Source organism: Branchiostoma lanceolatum, chromosome 12 (genome assembly GCF_035083965.1).
Source record: "Branchiostoma lanceolatum isolate klBraLanc5 chromosome 12, klBraLanc5.hap2, whole genome shotgun sequence".
Classification (NCBI taxonomy): domain Eukaryota; kingdom Metazoa; phylum Chordata; class Leptocardii; order Amphioxiformes; family Branchiostomatidae; genus Branchiostoma; species Branchiostoma lanceolatum.
The window spans coordinates 10,505,449-10,525,197 of record NC_089733.1 but is presented as its reverse complement, the minus strand read 5'-3'; the positions used below and the strand labels follow the sequence as shown (position 1 = coordinate 10,525,197).

At 42.0% G+C, this 19,749-nt stretch overlaps 1 protein-coding gene and 1 long non-coding RNA gene across 3 annotated transcripts; both read left to right on the top strand.

Moving 5' to 3' along the window:
- The first annotated feature begins 752 nt into the window (after window positions 1–752).
- LOC136446103 (uncharacterized) lies at window positions 753–16,454 on the top strand. Of its 2 annotated transcripts, none has more exons than XM_066444383.1 (3): window positions 753–884; window positions 10,556–11,599; window positions 14,042–16,454. In XM_066444383.1, exon 3 carries the CDS (start codon window positions 14,206–14,208, stop codon window positions 14,695–14,697), a length of 492 nt encoding a protein of 163 aa, XP_066300480.1. In that variant the 5' UTR covers window positions 753–884; window positions 10,556–11,599; window positions 14,042–14,205; the 3' UTR covers window positions 14,698–16,454. The 2 variants fall into 2 exon arrangements, with proteins under 2 accessions (XP_066300480.1, XP_066300481.1); XM_066444384.1 differs by lacking the exon at window positions 753–884 and adding an exon at window positions 5,782–5,887.
- A 1,198-nt stretch (window positions 16,455–17,652) lies between these two features.
- On the top strand, window positions 17,653–19,711 carry LOC136445934 (uncharacterized). The gene is made up of 2 exons (XR_010757459.1): window positions 17,653–19,069; window positions 19,545–19,711. It is a non-coding gene; the product is annotated as an uncharacterized lncRNA (long non-coding RNA).
- The last annotated feature ends 38 nt before the right edge of the window (window positions 19,712–19,749 follow it).

The following is a 19,749-nucleotide window of genomic DNA, read 5'->3' as shown; positions in this document are numbered from 1 at the left end:
TCTATTGGTTTAAAATTGATCAAGTTCACATTTAAACATTACACAATGCTTAACGTTTACATGAACAATTCATCTAACCTGTTGTTTTTCTGTCCCCTCGATTAATATGATTCATGCGTTTGTCCGCATAATTGAGTACTAGCTATTATTCAAATCAATCATTAATCTATTGTTTCATTCGTTGGTTTGAAATTGATCAAATTCACCTTAACACATTGCACAATACTTAACGCTTACACAAACATTTCATCCAACCTGTTGTTTTTCCTGTCTCCTCGATGCATAAATCATGCATTTTTCTCAATGATTAGTCTGCAGTTTTTGTTATTGTTGTTACAGTCGTCTCTGTTATACCTCTCGTCGTCTACGTGTGTTTACCAATACAGCTTCGATCCCTCCTAGAACCTCCCTGGGCTTTCCCTAGATCTATCGATATCGTTAAGTGGAACTCATTGCCATCAAGTACAGTAGGGCCATCTTTACTAGATAGTTTTCAACAACGTTTGCAGCTAGTTGTGCAAAGGTGAGGTGCGAAGGGTCGTCCAGTGTAAAATATCCAGCTGCTGCCGCGCCGCGTGCCTGCAAAGCTGGAGTGTTAAGCCAAAGGACGGCTATACCGACTGTACATATACAGAAGCTGGTGTACATGCGTTACGTCGAAGGGCAGTTTTACCGGATTAATAGATTTGGATCTCTCCCTCCCTCCCTTCTCCACACGTCACAATCCGCGGCACCCCTTGACCTTTTATTGTATCTTGTCTGGGACGATCCCTCGCAGGTCAGGCCGAACCCAGCATTTATCAATTATTACTGCTCACTAAAGTGTGTTCAAAATGGCGGGACGTGAGACTGAGGCGTCTCTTCAAGGCTTCGTCGTTTAGAAGGTAACCTCTTTCTTGTTGTTCTTTTTTAACGATGTAGGATTATAGTTATTTCTAATTCTTCATCACTCATAAGTTTGGGGTATTTAGTATAATGTTGAGGTGTATAAACTATGATGTTGTGGCATTAAGTCCAAGCGAATCTCTGCAACACACACGTCTAAATCTCACCTGGATGTCTGAGACTTCACAGAGCCTACCTCGGTAGAGACTTACGTGTTGTATAAACTTGTACCGGTCCAAGCTAGTACCATGATTTGTCTCTTCTTTTCCTGTACTGCATTCTTCCTGTACTGTATGTGCTATTTGTGCATTAACGATGATGTTGTAGGTAAGGGTACAGGGTACGTGACAAGGATTTGTTAAACGTCACTTGTGATTTTGTCAACCTCTGTTTCTCTCTCAGTCTAACCGATTTTAGAGAACCAGGAGGTTTAAGAACGTTTGCTAAACAATTGAAGATACCCGTCTTGGAGTTTCTTGGTGACAATGTTGCAAATTTTCCGTTGCTACCAACATATTTAGTACAAGTAGTCTGGAGTCATGATGTCGATGATTTTACGACTGAGTTGGTTTCTTCGGAATCAGCAGCTCAGTCTTGCTGCTTTACTCCGACATCGAACTCGAAATACGTATCTTCCTATTTTCCCTTATACTACTACTTAAGTTTCTTGATAATTTGAGACAGTGATTTTTAAGGATTTGTAGCTAATTTTAGCATATAAACAACAGCAAAATTTAGACACCCCAATTATTGTTCAGCGAAATGTTACTTACAGGTCAATAACTGCAACATTAAAGGTGTACAATTATGGGCCATTTTTTTGTTGTTCAAAACAATGACACTACAAAATCTTACTGAAATCCTTCTGATTTATTCAGTCATCAATTTGAAATACATTCGGAATAGAATTTAGTCACCTTCCTTTTATAATCTTTATCTTAAAAGTTTTCATGATATTGTGTATTTGTTAATGAATAGTGACCCGTAAAATGTAAACAAACCAGAAAGTGTAACAGCAAAAAGTCGTCTTATCTGTAAGCGAAAAATACAGACTGTTGTTTTATCGTTGAAGATTAGAAATTCAGGTAGAGCAATACATAATACAAAGCAAAGTAAGAGTCAGACGTTTTATGTTACACTTGTCTTCTAGGCTCATTCCCAGTCACTAATGAAAGATAGTTGATGCTATCTAAAACGACTGACTCTATAGAGACTCTTGTCAAGTTACTTGTATCATATAACTATTTGCTGTCGTGCGAAATGGTCTATGTTAGCTTTACAAGTTCCAGCCAAGCTCCTGGATTAACTATAATCGCTACTATCAGTCTCTGAGCCACGCAGGTAAAAGTTGTCACTCTTGTTCTAGATGAAAGGGTGATTGACCGCCGTTTTTACGGTTCGTTGCCTTCTGTGTCTGTCTAACCTGTCCTCGATGCCAGGATGTTTCCAGGGCCCACACAGGCCAGCTCCTCGGCTAAAGGGCCAACACGCCCCAAGAAAATTTTGCAACAGCCACCTGACTTGGACCCTGAGAAAGTAACTCCGGGGCTGTGGCAAAATTTCCTTCGGGGTATGTTGGCCCTGGAGCCGAGGAGCTGGCCTGTGTGAGCCCTGGAAACAGTCTGGCATCCAGGCTAGCCTAATCGGTCTACATCTCACGTATACGGATCGCAACATGGCTTCAGGGCAATCTCCAAGCAGATGTGCGGAGCTAAGACTTTTTTTGTACACCTCTTTCTTGCAACGCTTTCTACGTCTTCCAAGTAGTCAGGTGTCTTAAGTGGACTCCTCGACTCAAGACACAAGTCCCAACCGTACATTTACTTGGAGATTAGCTCAGATAAACCGGTAGACACAAAGCTTAAGAACAACCTATAAAAGCAAACTGACCTTTCAACCACTGAGTGTGAAACTAAAGGAGTGTAATTGTTTAAATCGTAAAATTGAGCACAGTCAAAACAAGAGGGTGAAGGACTCTAAACTGCAATCCCGAAGCAGATGCAAGAATCCAACGCAGTCTCAGCGTTTTACCCTTGTTTTTGGTACGTCTTTCTAGTACTTCACATTTTAAACACTTCGCCTCCTCTTACGATGGAAGTGGAACAGAAAAAAAACGTGTAGTGTGCAGAGACGTAGAAACACACAAAGGGCAATAAAAGCAATCAACATTTTATGAAATGATAGAAGACCAATATAGTTGAAAGAACAGCATTTTCGTTACAAGGCTAGAAAGAAATCAAAATGATATTTTAGTTTTGGGCACCGTAGCAGTATTTTTAGGTAATGCAGAATTATATACCAACAATCCCATCTTGAAAGCAGCGTGGTACAGTCCATTATATCAGCTGCCTAACGGTAGCCTGTGTTATAAGGCTCTCGCTAGCAATAGCCAATTAGCTACTTTCCAAGCAGAGGTTTGGCTCCGGCTTGCTGCATTGCCTTGGTCACTACCTAGTATTATGATTAACAACTGCCTGGGTATAAATGGAGACGGTTTTTTAAAAGAAATTGTTACACCTGGTAAAGTGGGTATCTAACCCCACACCGCAAACACCATAAGTACTAGTACTACACAGAGGTTTATGTCCGACGGACTTGTTTGTTTTCTTTCGGCGACAACGTCCCTGATTATTCGCGATTCTCCCCTAAGGTGTACTAGTGTTCTGCGGCTGATTGTCTGACAGTTTTTGTTTACGTTTGTCTGAACCCGTCTGTCAGTGAAGCATGTCCACCTCGGGCGATACCATGGGGTGTTCTTTATTCCTTTATTCTATATTCTTTAGTCTATAAGGCTTGTCTTTCAAGGTTTGAACATTCACAACATGAGAATAAAAACAGCAATATTGTTCATATTTATTATTCACTTGAAAGTTCATCTGTGTTGGTAGAAGTCATTCTGAATCAAAGTTGAACTGCAATTGCTAACACAATTTGAGTAAGAATAATTTTTACTGTTGGCAATTGTAGTTGATAGGTGACTATCACCTTTAATGCTATCCTCTGGAGGTCGGACTGTAAGGTTTGATCCACTCACTCCGGGAGGGATCCCTACTCAATGAGTGTGGTGGGTTCTTTAACATGGTCAAGCTGTGGGTCTCTTAAATCATGGGGCCAGCATCTTACTTCTTATCCTAGAGGACGTCCCCAACACCTGAGCCCAGTGATGACATAGGTGTAAAGTATATGTCCCAAGGGCACAACATTGGGGCCTGCCATGGATTCGAACCGAATGCTTTTAGATTCTGACTCAACAACCTTATTAAGACCACCATTCTGTTTTACCCGTTGATCCATAAAAGCACATTCGGACTACAGTACTCTTTAAAATGATTTTTATCCACACATACAATACAGGTGTGCAACTTTTATTAGATGTCGTACGTAAGACAAGGAGTTCTGTACGCAAATAAACAAAATGCCTTAAAAAATAACTCATCTGTAAGAACATTATTTCTAACTTATTTCTATTACATGTATATTCAATAATCTTTATTCATGGTATACGTGCGGCAAAAGTTCACACATATAGTGCAATTTCAATTCCCTACCCTGTCTTAAGTTACGCCCACTTGTATAATAGCTTATTTCATTCCAACACAGTCATACAACCCAGGTCCCTTGAGAGCGTTTCCCCCTGGCCACCACCCATCAAACTATTAGTGGCTGAAATTGAAGAAATTGGCCAAATAGGGTAAATACGGAGTGGTAAGCATTTAACCTTGATGGCTAAGGCTCTTCTACGTTATGGGAGTGTATATTTTACCAATTTCAGCTATTCCTAGTCAGCCAAGTTAAGTCAAAGTTTATTGCGTAACAATTGTATCAGGTACAATGTAAGGCAAGGCGTTCTCAAAGATTGGTGGCTACTTTCCTTATTCTAGTACGAACTAAACGTGGATTCTAGGCTGTTACATAATATTGATAGAAGACATGTCTACAATACCTCTACATACATTGATACTCTAAAGTCGTTTGTGGGTCTTTTGTAGTCTCCCAAAGCTAATTTTTGCTCTTTAAAAACGTAGTCTCCAAACAGAAGTAGGGTCAGTTTTTTTCCGCGTACTTTTTTGTACTACTAGAAAGACGTACAAAGCAAAACACCTGAAAAATAATCCGAACCCTACATCTGCTTTGAGATTATACCTAGCTCTTCTTTCAGCTCAAGTGCACAACAATAGAAGACAGCTCGACCGGAAATGATTCAGACGTGACAAAGTGTCATTATATGTCCCAAGATGGCCGCCTCACCCCAGGAGGTTATCGAACCCAGGGCGCATGCGCAGTGATGGTTACGCAACAGCCCGTCTTCAAAGGTAGCCTGTCCCTGGGAATTGTGGGTAAACGTCACAAAGTTTCTTTTTTTCTCCTAATCTTTTTTAAATCTTGCATGATTTGGCAACCATTTTTTTTTAATTGTAGTAATTCGAGGTCATGGCTTTCTCTAAAGAAATCAACCTCTAAAAACAATAACATAATCGTACGATTTCGGATATAAATCCACACGGAACGTGTATGCTGTTGCTTGACTTATCATTTGTAACATCTTCAGTTGTCAGTTTTCACTCAAGGGAGATTGGGTAAAGAGATATATAACGTAAAACTCCTTGCTTTTTACAGACCCATACATACAAAATATAAAACTTTCGTGTCATTGGTTGTAGAAAGCCTGTTGGTAAGCCTTAGGATACAGAAACACGATAAGAAACTTGTACGAGACACAACGAACTGACTTAAACCCGCCGTTTGATGCCGGGTCTCCCCCTTTCTTCAGCCGTTTTTTCGTGCATGTCCTCTCACGCCTAACTCTCCTGGGACAACAGGACAAGGACAACATCAATATTTCATACTTTAATATTCCTGAGATATACTAGTACGCAGAAAAGGCCAACACCGTTCTCAGTATTCACGACGGGTGATTTAGGCGTATTGTGTAAAGGAATTTCATTTGTGAAAAGACCTTTGATAGACCTGTTTGAGCGCTGTGCTATTACAGGAGTACAAGGTATGAAAAACTTATAGTGTCTCTATGGTGTGTTATACATTGTCTCAATGTTTATATTGAACGTTATGATAACTTATATTACTCTATGAGCTATCACGAGAGGCTTTTTTAATCTTTTTTTTTACACATCGCCGTTATACCTGTTCGATACCTATGCTATTTTTGGCCTACAAGGCTCGAACCGTGTATGGAAACAACTTCTTGTATATGTATGGTGCTTTACACATTGTATTTCTGTTTATATTAGAAGTTATATAAGGCTACAAGCTATCAACGCATATGGAGGTATTTCTATTGAATCTATCTAACCAGACAATTTTGATGATACCAAGGTGATATGTACACACCTGTAGCGACGTTATTCTTTCCATAGGTGTGATAGCCTATTGGTAGGTACATGTAGGTATAGGGACATGTTACGTCTCTAAGGTATTGTATAGAGAGATATTATACAATCATATGACAATTATGTAGGTTCTAAAGTGATGATAGCATCTTTACATAGCCGGTCAGTTTTATCATACTTATAGGTGATAACTTTATATACATGCATACCTGTAGGGACGTTGTTGGATCGACAGGTGTTTTATGTACCTGTTATATATATAGAGAGAGATAACATGGTGCAGGTTTTAAAGTGATGATGTACATAGTATCTATAGCCGGACGATTATGATGATATAAATGTCAGAACTGCGCGAGCTGTGAGCTGTGTGTAAACCCAATGAATGTTATGCATATTTGTACAGTGTAGGGCTCGGATACACTTGATACAGCCCAAGCTGTGTTCATTTCAACTTTTAGTACCCATTGCAGAACTTCTTTTGGTCTTGTCTTTCTAGCACACTCCCCCCCCCCCCCAACAGTATTTCCTCGGTGTTATCTAACATCAATGTTTGATTGAAAGGTTGTATAATCTATAAGCTGTGCCGGGAAGTGAAGGTATTTGTACCTGCTTCACCTGACTAGACAATTTTGATGATACGAAGGAGATAAACATATGAGTTATTATATGGACGAGACTCGGAAAACTATTTTTAGAGGTGTAGAACAGATACGGCTTCGGTACAGACGCACACTCATTTTTCGGTTGAAAGGTACGTATAACATGAACATGAAGACACAATGATATTTTTGTTGCAGCAGTAAGCTTCAGGTTTCCTGCTGCACTTTGGGCTCTTTAATGTTTATCGTACGTGTCATATTCATACCAATTATAAACGAAAATTGAATCTAAGATCAATGTTCTTTCATACACTATAAAGTAGAGTGGATTCATTATTTCATTCGCAATATTACTTGTCTTCTACGTGATAATTTTGACGTTGTTGGTTTTGTTTTACAGCTCGTATGACTGCGAAACTGGGGTGTTATGCCAAAGGGCGGTGTTATGCCGAAGGGCTATGTAGTTACAAATATTTACGCACACCCTACATTGCCAATTTGCCGGGGGATTTTGGGCACCGTTGTTTTTCATTTGCCCGCGTGATGGGGAATGATACCCTTCCCGCAAGTCCCCTCGCTTTCTGTCTGCCTACCATAGTCGCTTGTAAACGAGCGCTTACAGCATAACGCATTGCACTGAAGCAAGTCATTTACCCAGGCCACTTCTAATGCCTACACGTTAGATAGTTCGGCTTGACTAGATAGACAAAAATGCCTCCGCGGCTAATTTTCGTTTGTCTTTCCGGTTGGGAGCGCGCTCTGGACGATTTACAATAAAAACTGGGACGAGAATACCCGTTTCCGATTTCGTCCAACCGAACGTGTACACGTAGGGATTCGCTTACAAACATTAAACCATTGTGTAAATCAACGTCTGTAGTTTATTTTCGACGGTGTGAAACATGTTGAAAACCAGTCGACGTACTGGACGATCGTCTCTTATTACGCCTTAAAGGCCTGTCAGATAATAAAGGATTACTTTACAAACATGTAGACAATGTGTAAACACCAAATTAGCCCTTGTAGATTTTACAATAAAAACTGGTCCACCTTGTCCGTATCTTATTACGCGTTATAGAACAGTCAGTTATTGGTGGATTCACATGAAGACATTATCCGTGAATGATTTCATCAGTTTGGTAAATGACTGAAAATTCTTTATTGACAACCAAAGAGTAACAACGCTTCAGTGAACCTTTGTCACCTTCCTCAGGGCAATGCTGACGTTTTCTACTTCCCTTCCCATTATGTAAACAACAAATCAGTCCTTGTGGTTTGTTTTAGATTTTGTACAACACTAATGACCATGTAGGAAGCGTTCTGCACGATTTACAATAAGAACTGGGGCAGTCCGTCAGTCTCCTATTACTAATGACAGTCAGTTAAATACTGTCGGATTGTCTTACAAGTATTAAGACATTACGCAAACACCTTTTGGCTTATCTTAAAATTTGTGTGAAATACAAGTCGTAGACACAAAATCTACATGTGGGCAGACAATATCGGTAGTTCACACGGTGCACAGAATAAGCATGACCAGGCATCCATACATGTACCTATTGCATCTCCGCAGACCCTAGATGGTAGCCCGTCTAGCAGGCTTCGATCATACATGGCTGGAAAGAGTAGAAATCGGCCAAATTGACAGATAACGCACCAGAGGAGTTGGCCAGCCGATAAATACAGTTACTGGCAAAAGTTGGCATGTTATCTGTCTATTTGGTCGATTTCTCTTTTTTTTTTTTCAGCCACGTCTGGAGCCTTGTAGAGGCCACTAGCTGGTACCTTTCGGTAAAATTGACCTAAATGAGGATGGATAAAAGGTTAATAAACAGATTTTGAAAGGTAAAGAAAAAATACACTTGGTTATGGTGATGGGTTTCATCCCGTCAAGAGGAACTAGTAAGCTTTTTAAATTTTTAAACTCCGGTCAACTTAAGTCTGAAAAGTCATTTTAAAAGTTTCAAAAGCACATTGCTGAATGTCCTACTGTACATAATTTCTATAAACCGTTCAAATGTAAAGAAACCATATGTATAGTGTTGCAATATATTTTTGGAGCAAACTTATTATTAATGGCGCGATAACAGTCATCGTAGGACGCCGTCGCACAACTTTCAGGTCGTAGGTTTTCAAGCATTTTTAAGCAGGCTGTAACGTAACATGACCTATTTACGTGCAGAACCTATTAACGTCCGGTTTGGCTCATGTCCACATGTCACGGTGTATTATGCCAAAGCCTGTTCTCATGAGCAATAAAGAACATCATAAGTATGATCCTTAGCCATCTCTTTAATTTTTGCACAGCAAAACATACTGGCCATGCGTTTACCACCTGAACGCCACGTGCCGCGCATGTGGGGGAATTTACAAATAAACATTGTTTTTTTTCCATCGCGTTAACAAAGTGGCCGGACAGACATAGTGATTTTATTATCATTTATCTGCAGACTACTTTGGACAGTTACTGTGCATTTTTTTTCTGGTCTATGTTTTTCAAGCATAGCGCTAGAAGGGAAAAGACCGAGGTGGCCGATAATGGGTTACCCTAGCACAATTCTTCATCATATACCTCAGTATAAATACATGCTAGCACGGCGTTAAATAGGCGGAGAAAAACTTACAGACCATGAATTTCCTTTTTAGAAGAGCTGATATTTCTGACCATGGGTTTAACATTTGGCTCTGTCCGTGCGGTTTTAAGATAAATACGTTTTGAATAAATCGGACGTAAATTGGTTATGTTACGTTAGCAGAACCAATCGCCGACAAGGATCTATCAGACAACCATTTATGTAACAAGACAGCTGAATTTCGTAAGATACACGCACGTCTATCCCCAGAAAACCTTCGGTTTGTAATCGTACGAATGTTGACCAGTCCCTAAGCTGTTTACGTCATGACCCCACCACACACACACAGGGATGTCCCCAAGGAGGTCCCATGTTTAACTTGTTCAGACTTAGGATATCCCGTTTCCTGACTATAAGGACTTAAACACACAAACTTCGGGCGGGGACAAGCTAAAATTAAGACTGGTCATGGTTGAAGTATAATTGTTTAAACTGAACATCCTTTAAGTGGGTCAGTGAAAAATAGGAAAATTTGTAATGTAATACCGTGATATGAAATGTTTTTTAGATTAGCAAGTTGTAAGATACGATGTTGCGCAAATTTTGAGGTGTGTGCAATGCTTATTTCAATATTCAAAGGTACTTTTTATGTAATCTCCAAGCAGATGTTGGGGGAGGCAAAATTGTTATGTGTTTCAAGAGGCCATTTCCGGAGGCGTACAGCGAACGTTCTACGCTAGATTCATGAAGACAACAGCTACATATTTCCTTAAATTCTTATGCAGCCGCATGGCCTTCTACTTAACGCTAAATTCAGGTGCCAATTAACTTTTTAATTAGAGTTTATCGGTTACACTCTATGTTGAATTTGAGCAGTCTGCCTACAAATTACGTGGAATGAAAACGACTGATTACGCTCTAGTGTATATATACCTCCATGTAACATATGGCAAGATGTAAAATTGAATTCTTCTCAGTATTCAAAGCATTATTTCTTACCAAGGAGTTTCTATTCATTGCTAGAACCGCCTTGGTTTTTACAAGAATGAAGCAAGGAAAATCGCTTTCATTCCTGGTTCCTGCTCATGAATGAGGACAAAGAAATTCCGGCGATTTTAACGATCTCTTTTTTTGTCTGTCTCGTTTCTAGGAGCCATTCTCCGCTACAGCCCGCCCCGGATAAGGCATCTATAGCACATAAATCATTCATAGCCGCCACTTGTTGGATTCACTACCGCCGTTCGGGGAATTCCTCTCATCCGGTCAGTGAGTTTGTCACCATCTAGTGAAGAGTACAGGCACACGGCGGTTTCCTACAGGATTTTGTTGTGGTTTGACACCGAGGCACTGAATTTGCCTTGACAGGCAAAATTGCGTTTCAGTAGAGTTTCAACTGTCACAGTGTCTGAGTTAGCCACCGTCTCGTGATAAGTGTAGACGCGCGGTTTCCTACAGGATTCTGTTGTGGTTGGACCAGCGAGAGACTGGGGTTGTGTTTCGTGTTTGAAGAAATATCTTTGTCTCACATTACGGGAACATCCTGTGGTGTTCTTTTGGGTAAAGTGAAATCGTGACTGGAAACTTGCGCTCGTAAAAGAGAGAAGCTGCGTTTCTTTCTTCTTCTTCTGCCCACATCCTCGTTCCGCGAGGAAGCGCACGCGGGAATTCCGCTTTGATTGACAGCTGGGTAGGACGACCTAGCGGGGAGTGTGACAGAGGGTTAGGACTAGGGTCAGCTGAGCAGAGCTGAAAACCGCTTGCTGCTTGCTGGGAACCAAACCTGGAATCCAGACTGTAACCAGGACCCGCAAAGGCCAGCTCGTCGGCACCAGGTCTAACTTGGCCCGAGGAAATTTTGCTTCAGACCCCTTGGAAGGATTCTTGAATTCAGGCAGGCAAACTACACCGGAGTTGACCAAGTTGGCCAGGCGGTGATTAGCATACAGAACCGAGGATACCCCGTCTGAAGCCCTGGGAGAGGCTAAGCGACTAGGTTAGCCGTGTTCTTCAACAGGAACTAGAACAGGAGCTGTCACCAGAGCAACGGCAACAACATTCCCGACATTTAACGAGCTCCGTGACTCACAATAACTCGAAGCAGAGCCTGGTAACGTTTCTTGAACATCTCGGATGTCGTCTGCAAATCGGACGACGGTCGACTTCTGACGGCTCCCTGGCAACCAACTGTGCTGAGGTATGTGGACATTTAAATCCGAATCTTTCCTTGTTGACTCCAAAGAGGTTCAAACCTTTCTGTAACCCCCTTGTTATAACTACACATGTCTTTTTATGCATCGGAATTCCTATATGCTAAGTTGTACTTTTGGCAAATGCTAACAAATGAATCCTATTTTGTGTGACATTATGCAGAACCTACCCTGTCACTAGCGCAGTATGGGGTACGACAATTCAAGAACCGTTGTTGCGGTCCCTGTTTTCAAAGGGGAAGAGTTCCTCTTTACTTGTAAGCCGATAAACCCAGCTAAAATTGAGGAAAAGCTCGCTAACATGCATGTTTTCAGGGGTAGAGCTTAGGCCATGTTCCCACCCTAAATATGTCAGCTCGCTAATGGAAAAAACTGACGACCGAGCCCACGCGTTTGCAGCTGTACGTGCTAGAGTAGCCTACTGACAATCTCCAAGCAGATGTTGGGTGAAAGACATTTGAACGATAATTGACTCTCTTGTTTTTGAGACAGGCGGTTACGTTTCAGAACACTGGGTTAGCCAAAACACGTTATGATTTCCACTCCCAACATCTGCTTGGAGATTAGCGTAGTCACGCGGTCTTTTCATGGAGAACTGTTCAAACAGTTCACGAGTAAGAGGAACCCTCAATAGGGGCCTTGTTTTCTGTTTCTAATAATGCTGTATTTTCACAAAGTATGTTTTTAAAGTAATTCAAATACTTTCACGTTCGTAACGCGTAAACTTACCGCACCTACAATTAGACAGCATAAAACAACGACTGTTTGTGTTTTGAAAACATGAGTGTAAAGAATAGCGTACTAAATGTATTAGTTCGTGCCATGTTCTGTGTGTATGTCGTGGGTGTAAAACAATTTCGTCTAAAGAATGTTCCCTCGGTACGTTTCTCATGACATGTTGTGACTCATTCGTGTGTTTTTGTCGCCTGAAAGTTGCAGTGGACCAATTTTAATACACACAAGGGATTGAGGGTCAACTTATTGAAGATTAACATGAAAACAGTCTGAGAGAAAAGTCTGTACCTTGGTACACACCGATTTTGGAAGTGAATATAACGTTACATTGAAAAGAAATACTAGTAGCCCCAGCTAGATTTGGATACCAGGCTCCAAATACAGTCAAACCCGGATTCAGCAATCACTCAAATCAAAGGACCGAGCAAAATGGTTGCAGAGGGCAGGGTGTTGTTGATAATGTAGAATTGGACGGGGCTGTTTTAATGTGGCTTGTGACTGGAGGTGGTTGCCTGCGCCAGGTGGTTGCTTGACTAGGTTTGAATATAGGTTTTCTTCCCAGCCCTCTGTTTTCAATTATGGCTTTAATTAATTAAGAATACAAGAGAACCAATGAAACAAATTGGTGCGGCCTTACTACTATATATGACAGCCCAATCTTGTAACATCACAAACTATTTGATACGCCATTCCGAACGAACGGAGAATTCAAGTTTACGATGCGAGGGGAGGCCGAAGGTCAAGGGGTCACGTGACCTGTAGGCGGAGAACACATTCCGCTGCAGTCGCTAGGCTGTCAAGATAGAGGCTAGCGTAGGGGATTTTCTGATACCAGATCGTTAAAATGTGAAATTCCTAAGAGCTGTATGTTGAAATTGATAAAGAGCGAAGAGTGCTAGTGCTGAGATATATTGAATGTAAAAAAAAAGAAATGATAACGGCTGTTAGAATTACCCACAAGTTGGCCACAACCGTATTTTATCTCGGATTTACGATATCCCCAAAATCTCTTTGTTAGCCTCGTATTTCCGAGCATGACAAGAAGGCAAATGGTCATTTAGCACGAAGGTCAAAGACCGGGCATGACATCGGCCTGGCTTTCATCGTTGAAATAACTCTTCTCCAAGCAGCCTTGTCGTTGTGGTGTTTTTGTAACCATAGCGTTCCAATTTTAATCCCGCAGGTGTGAACGTTTACTATGCCTGTTGTGTTCCGTATGATACTAGGAAATATATCAGTATATACATATTCTATGGTAGACCTGTTTTGCGTTGAATGGGGGTTTTAGAACAAAAACGACTTAAACCCAAGTTAGCAAAGGGTCGGCCACGTTCGTCGTGCGATTTTTTTGTGGTAGGATTTTCTGCGAGGCCGTGACAGAAATGACGTTGATTAGAATCTATGCTTTGTGACTAAGATGTATTAAACATCTATAACTGTCACAAGAATGCCCCCTCAATATTTGGTTGCTGAATCTATCGTACGGCGAATGTGGCCGAGCCCTAACTGTCCATATGCCTTGATAGGCCCCACCAAACTAACTGTGCCGGCTGAAAAATGAAGTGTGTTTGTCGCCGTACATATGTAGCGTGCAAGCTCTAATCCCGCACAGAACCGTTCCTGAATCCCACGGCCACCAGTCCGAAGTGAAGGGATACAAGTGTTTATTGTACTTTCTTCTCTCCTTCTTGTAGGGTCTTTCTCTGAGGATCGTCTAAGACCCGAGAAGTGGATACTATTTCTTGAAGACAATTGTGTCCAAATAAGACGTCCTTAGCGGTGAGAACGTCGCTGTCTTGACGCAAGGAGTCACGCTTAAGAAGACATTTTCTACACTTAACCGTTTTGAAGACGCAAGATGAACTCCTCAAAGTGGTGGGGGAACCTGTGGGGCAAGTCCAAATCCAAGAAGCAGTACAAGAAGGCCTGCTCCTCAGGAGTTCCCCCTGAGACGGAAGGCGAAGACGCCGACGACGTCCAAGACGGAAGACGTCGTTCCCGGGACAGCCTTGATGTTGACGGTGAACTTCAGAGGGTCAGTCCGACCAACAACAAGGACATGAGCCGCACCATGCAGGGCAGGATCAAGTCCAAAGTCAACCCACACCTCGCAGACAGCTCAAACAAGATCATAAGGAAGTCAGACAGTTGTCCGTTCAGGAGGAACGTCGGGATCTCAAACTCTGGCCGCTTTAAGGAACACAAGTACCGCATGGGCGTCTTCGACAGGCCGGACTTCTTCAGCGACCCTAGTAGCGCGGAAAGACAAGACAGGGGGTCGCCAAGGATGGACAGATCACCGCGAAGGGACCGCAAACCGCTGCCTGCGCCGCTGGTAACGGACTTGTGACAGCATCGTGTTCAGACTTTGCTGTTTCTATAGTGTGGATTGAGATGTTATTTGGTGGTGAGGTTTAGTTGAGTGCTGAAAAATAAGCCGCGGGATTTGGAGACCACCTGTTGGATAGACTTCTCTTCGCTGGGAAACATCTGTGCGACTTCTGACGACAGAGTTGTTGTCTCTTTTGTGTGGTTTAAGAAGTAGGTTCGTGATGAGTTCGCAGAAAGACAAACCATGGGATTTGAGAAGCCACCTGTTGGATTGTCTTCTCCTGCTACAAAAAGAATCGAAGAGCTGGAAAAAAGACCAAACTCCTCTGTACACAATGTTGACCGGATAATTGTGATATGTTGGAAAGCTTTGGGTCGTCCCAGTTACGCGTTGAAAATAATGTGATAGCATGTTTATTCGCTGTCCCATGTTGCACCTGGTTCAGTGGAAGATCTCGCGAGAGTTCGTAACGAGAACTGAGAAGACGTTCGATTGTTCCGCCATGATGACGATGACGTGTTGAAGGACCTGTTGACCTTTACTTTTTGTCTTCAAGAGGACTCTTGTAGGGTTTTTCGCACAGTGTTTTCAAGCTTGATCTAACAAGTTGTCAGGGCGCTGAATAGGGAATTGACGTATCATTGTTATCGTGAACAGGTCAGAGAAAAAGGAGAGAAGTCAACAGTCTTATCCTTGCAGCTGACCAAATGTGCGAGGCCATCTTTAAAGATGGAGATGAATAAAAGGTCGTCTGCGTTGCCATGGCGACAGCGGCGTCCCTATGGGGTCAATAGATCTTTTTTAAAACAAAATATGGCCTTTTGCAATTTGCTAATTGGAGTCTGGGCGAAGAAACAGTAATCAGCAATTTCTTACATTTCATTGATTAAGTTGAAAGAATGCATAGAGCATGATCTTATCATAGTAATTTTATGTGATGTTAATTATTAATGATATTTTGTCAAGGGAGATTTTCGTCATGTTGTTTTGTTCTACGCTAATTTCCAGCATGATTTCAGCTCGCTTGTTTTGTTAGGGATGGACCAGAAAGGATCGTGGGGAGGGACTGTGGTTTGTGAAAATATTGCTGCATTTTTCCGTGGGCTGACCATGGCACTGTCATATTTGGAATGCCTTTGTGGAATGTGAATATATTTTTCATTATTTCAAAAACGTTGGCGTAACTTTGTCAAAAGTCGTCGGAAGATATCTTCCTCTCTCTAGGATCATTTCTGTATCTTTTCTTAAATGTTTTAAAAGGAAGGATGTTCCACATCCTACATTTTTGTCATCTTCAAAACCCTGCCCCAACCTCACAATCCTTACTCTGCCATCCCATCCACATGCAGTTGCTATTTATTATCCGCACGGATTTAATCATTAGTAGTTTTGTACATGTTAGAGTTTACTTACGGTTTTTATCAGTGAAAGAGAAATCAAGACGTGTGTATATTTAAGATTCCGCATACCAGTCAACACTGGTCACCTTGAATCTGGAAAGACATTACAAATTTGTACTCGATATTGTAAATATGAATCTTCATAACTTGAAAAATTATCACACAATAGATGTATCATGAGTTCTTTTAAACATGGCAAACGCTGTAAAATATAGAAATTCATGGTTTCTATGATGGTGCCTTGGACCTTTGTTGAAAACGTCTTTCCGAGTTTGAAGTGGCCGGTGTCATTTGCATGTAGGGTTTTACACTCGGATTTATGTTTACCGTGGCTTGGTCATTATGCTTCTTTGATTAAAACGATTGATTGATTGACTCTTTGTGATTAATTGGTTGATTGATTGATTGATTGATTGATTGATTGATTAATCAATTGATAGATTGTGGGTCCGGTGTCACAACGATTTCGACCCCCTTCTCCGTAACCTCTGTACCCATTTGGTCTATAACCACTGGGGAGGGGGGGGGGGCTGAAATCGCTGTGGTGTTTAATACGATTTGGTGATAATCTTCAAGCAGATGTGGGTGAGGCTAATCGTTACGCTTTCCTATCTGCCCTTTATGGTTCTTTTATATGTAAATCAAAGGGAGAAAAGGGCAGCTATAGGAAACGTAACGATTTAGCCTCCCAACATCTGCTCGGAGATGGCGTAACAGTTCTTCCTCCCAACCCAGGTCGTCCTTATCTTCAAGCAGATGTTGGGGCAGGTTTAATCGTTCAGGTGTCAGTCTGACACAGAAAAGTGCATATAGAAAAACGTAACGATTAATCCTCCCAACATCTGCTTGGAGATTATCTAATAGTTGTTCATCTCTCTCCAAGCAGATGTTGGGAGGATATATCGTTACGTTTTTCTATATGCACTTATCTGTGTCAGACTGACTCCTTAACGTCAGTTTGCTATATCGTTACGTTTTCCAAGCTGCCCTTTTGTGTGTAAAACTTCTTCCTAGGAAAAGGGTCAGCAGGGAAAACGTCACGATCTACCCTTCCCAATATCTGCTTGAAGATAAATGTTGTTTCTTCTTGCCCATATTGTCCTAATGTCCAAGCAGATATTGGGGGCTATATCATTACATTTTCCTACCTGGCCTTTTCTGTATCACATTGTCTCCTAGGGAAAGGCGCAGCAAGGAAGGTCATGATGTACCATTCCCCAAATATCTACTTGGAGATTAGATAACAGTTGTTCCTCTTTACCCACATTGTCCGATCTAAAGCCGGTTATTCTGGGAAGGTAAACATTGTGAACCCTTTTGTGCTGACACACCGGCCGGCTAGTGGTCCATGTAATCTTCCCCTGATAGCTTGTAGAAACTAGGATTAGGACGAACAAAGTCGATATTATGGTTTACATAGTTTAAAGACACAAAATTTGAAGCCAGATGGTGAAACAATTCAGTATGTTTTTTCGATATGGTGTTTTACAACATATTTTTTTCTCACCAGTTTGAAACGAATTATGACAAGTTTTATAATTTATCATTTGACCTTTGCCTTTCTTTACTTTTATATTTTTAAGCTCGCAAATCAACATATGGCCCTAAAACACGGGAAACACCCCATGCACTTTCAGCCTGGTTTGTGCGGTCGCGCCTTCTGGCGGTCGTGGCATAAACTACTGTGAAATGTAGTTCACTATACTATCATAGTATTTGTATACTCAGATATGGCCCTTGTTGAAATATCCAGATTCTGCTATTTTTCTGTTTTCGGTGTCGTCAATTTCAGTCGAAGCTGTTGTATATTATATGGTTGATGACGCAATAACTCATTAGTTGTTCATTTATCACATGCCATTTACAAAAATAAATAAATGTTCACAACAATGACATAAACTCTTCCTCACAACCGCATAATTCGAGGTTGAAGTTCAAACGGGAGTAGAAATACCAAGCCTAAATGCTGACATACTTTTTTTTGTTTCGTGTTTTTTGACTATATTCATCAAAGAAAGAACAAAATTGTCCGAGCTTCTAACTTTAAACATGCCAGGCATATTTCAGAGTCCTCGCTAAAACGTACCACACAGTCGCCCCACATAGTTCCACACTCAAAAGAAGAAAATTCTCGTCTCGTCCAGTGAATGCTAAAGAGGGCGGCCGCGACTTCCGCAACGTCAAAACACAAAGGTGTATTCAAGGGGGTCGCATTGGGTTTCCGTCGCCATGGCAACCGCGAAGGCGTCACTCATGCGCGGGAAAAGGTACCTGTCAGAGTGGGCCATGTTGCACAATGGCGGCGGGACGACAATTTTTACCTCTTGAATACGTCTCGAGTTTGCCGTGCTGTTTTTGTTTTTTACGTGTGTTTCGCAAACAAGATTGTTTGCTTCCTGTGTGAAAGTGAACTTTCACCCTTCCTTTTCGCCCCTCCCACGCCGGCCGCTCATTGGACCGGACTTAATTCGACTCTTTGTCGTCCTTTTGATTTGTCCTCTGCTGTGTCAAGGGTTCGAGGGGAGCGACTCAAACTTAAGCTTCACACCTCACTTGAAAATACCGAACTAAACGCATATCTTTCAAAATAAAGTAGCACTTTTGAGAATGAGACAACAACGTCAACGTCAGAAACACAAGCAAGAATTCTTAAGTTTTTACACTTCTGTCTATCTTAGTGGTTTAAGACTACACGTTCTACAGACAGAGAATGAAGTTTTGAGTCGGTGCCTTGCTGTTCGCGGGACAGGTAACTCGCTGTGTACTTTAGCAGACGGAGTCGCGCTGAGGCCCTCGGTGGAGGCTTTTGATCTAGTCCCAACCCAGTAATCAACCCGTCTTATACACCCTCGGGAACGATCGCTCTCCTTGTCGTTAAGTCTCTCCACGTCTCAAGACGGAGAGGAAACCTTAAGACGGCGGGGAGAAGACGCGGAGAACAGTGCGTCGAGGATTGCGTACCGCGAGCCCGAACATGCCTGCTGTGTGAAGTAAGTGGGTCCTGTTGTTTGGTGGTCGTCTCGGTTTACCTCGGCAGGTTTTCTGAGTACGTTTGTGTGCGTGTTTGCCCAGCGAGCAGGTGAAGGAACAGTCTTAAACGTACAAAAACAAGATCTAGTGATTTCCAAGACGCAAAACTTAAGATATTTCATGATTGAGGTAAGGTTGGTGAGTTGTTTAAGAGTGAATCGTAAGACGTAGGTCTTGTGGAACATGTTTGAAGAACTGTGAAAAGCTTCTTCTTTGTTTAATGTTGGCTTCGTACTGTGTTTGCTCGAGGATTTTATGTTGCACGGATTCCTTCACACACACGTAGTTAGTTCACCTGAGGGGCGAAAGACAGTGTCGCCTCAGGTGACTGGGAATCGAACCCGGGACCTTACGTACGTACGTTGCCAGCTACCTTTGCCCTGTTCACATGACGTGTGGTCACGACCTTACTTTTGGCGTTTTATTGCCCCACAGGTCCTGGGACTTGCTGTGTGAGTGTTTTTTTGTTGTGCGGAGACACCGCTTAAACACGCCCGGCTCTACCGAGCTACCCGACCGGTTCGACCAGGATCAGACCTTAAGTGGTCCGTTGTTGTAGCCGGCGTTTGAGGCGGGCGTTTTCCCACGGTGTGCCTAGGCCAGGTGGGATTAGAACCATGGATCACCGGGCCAGAAAATG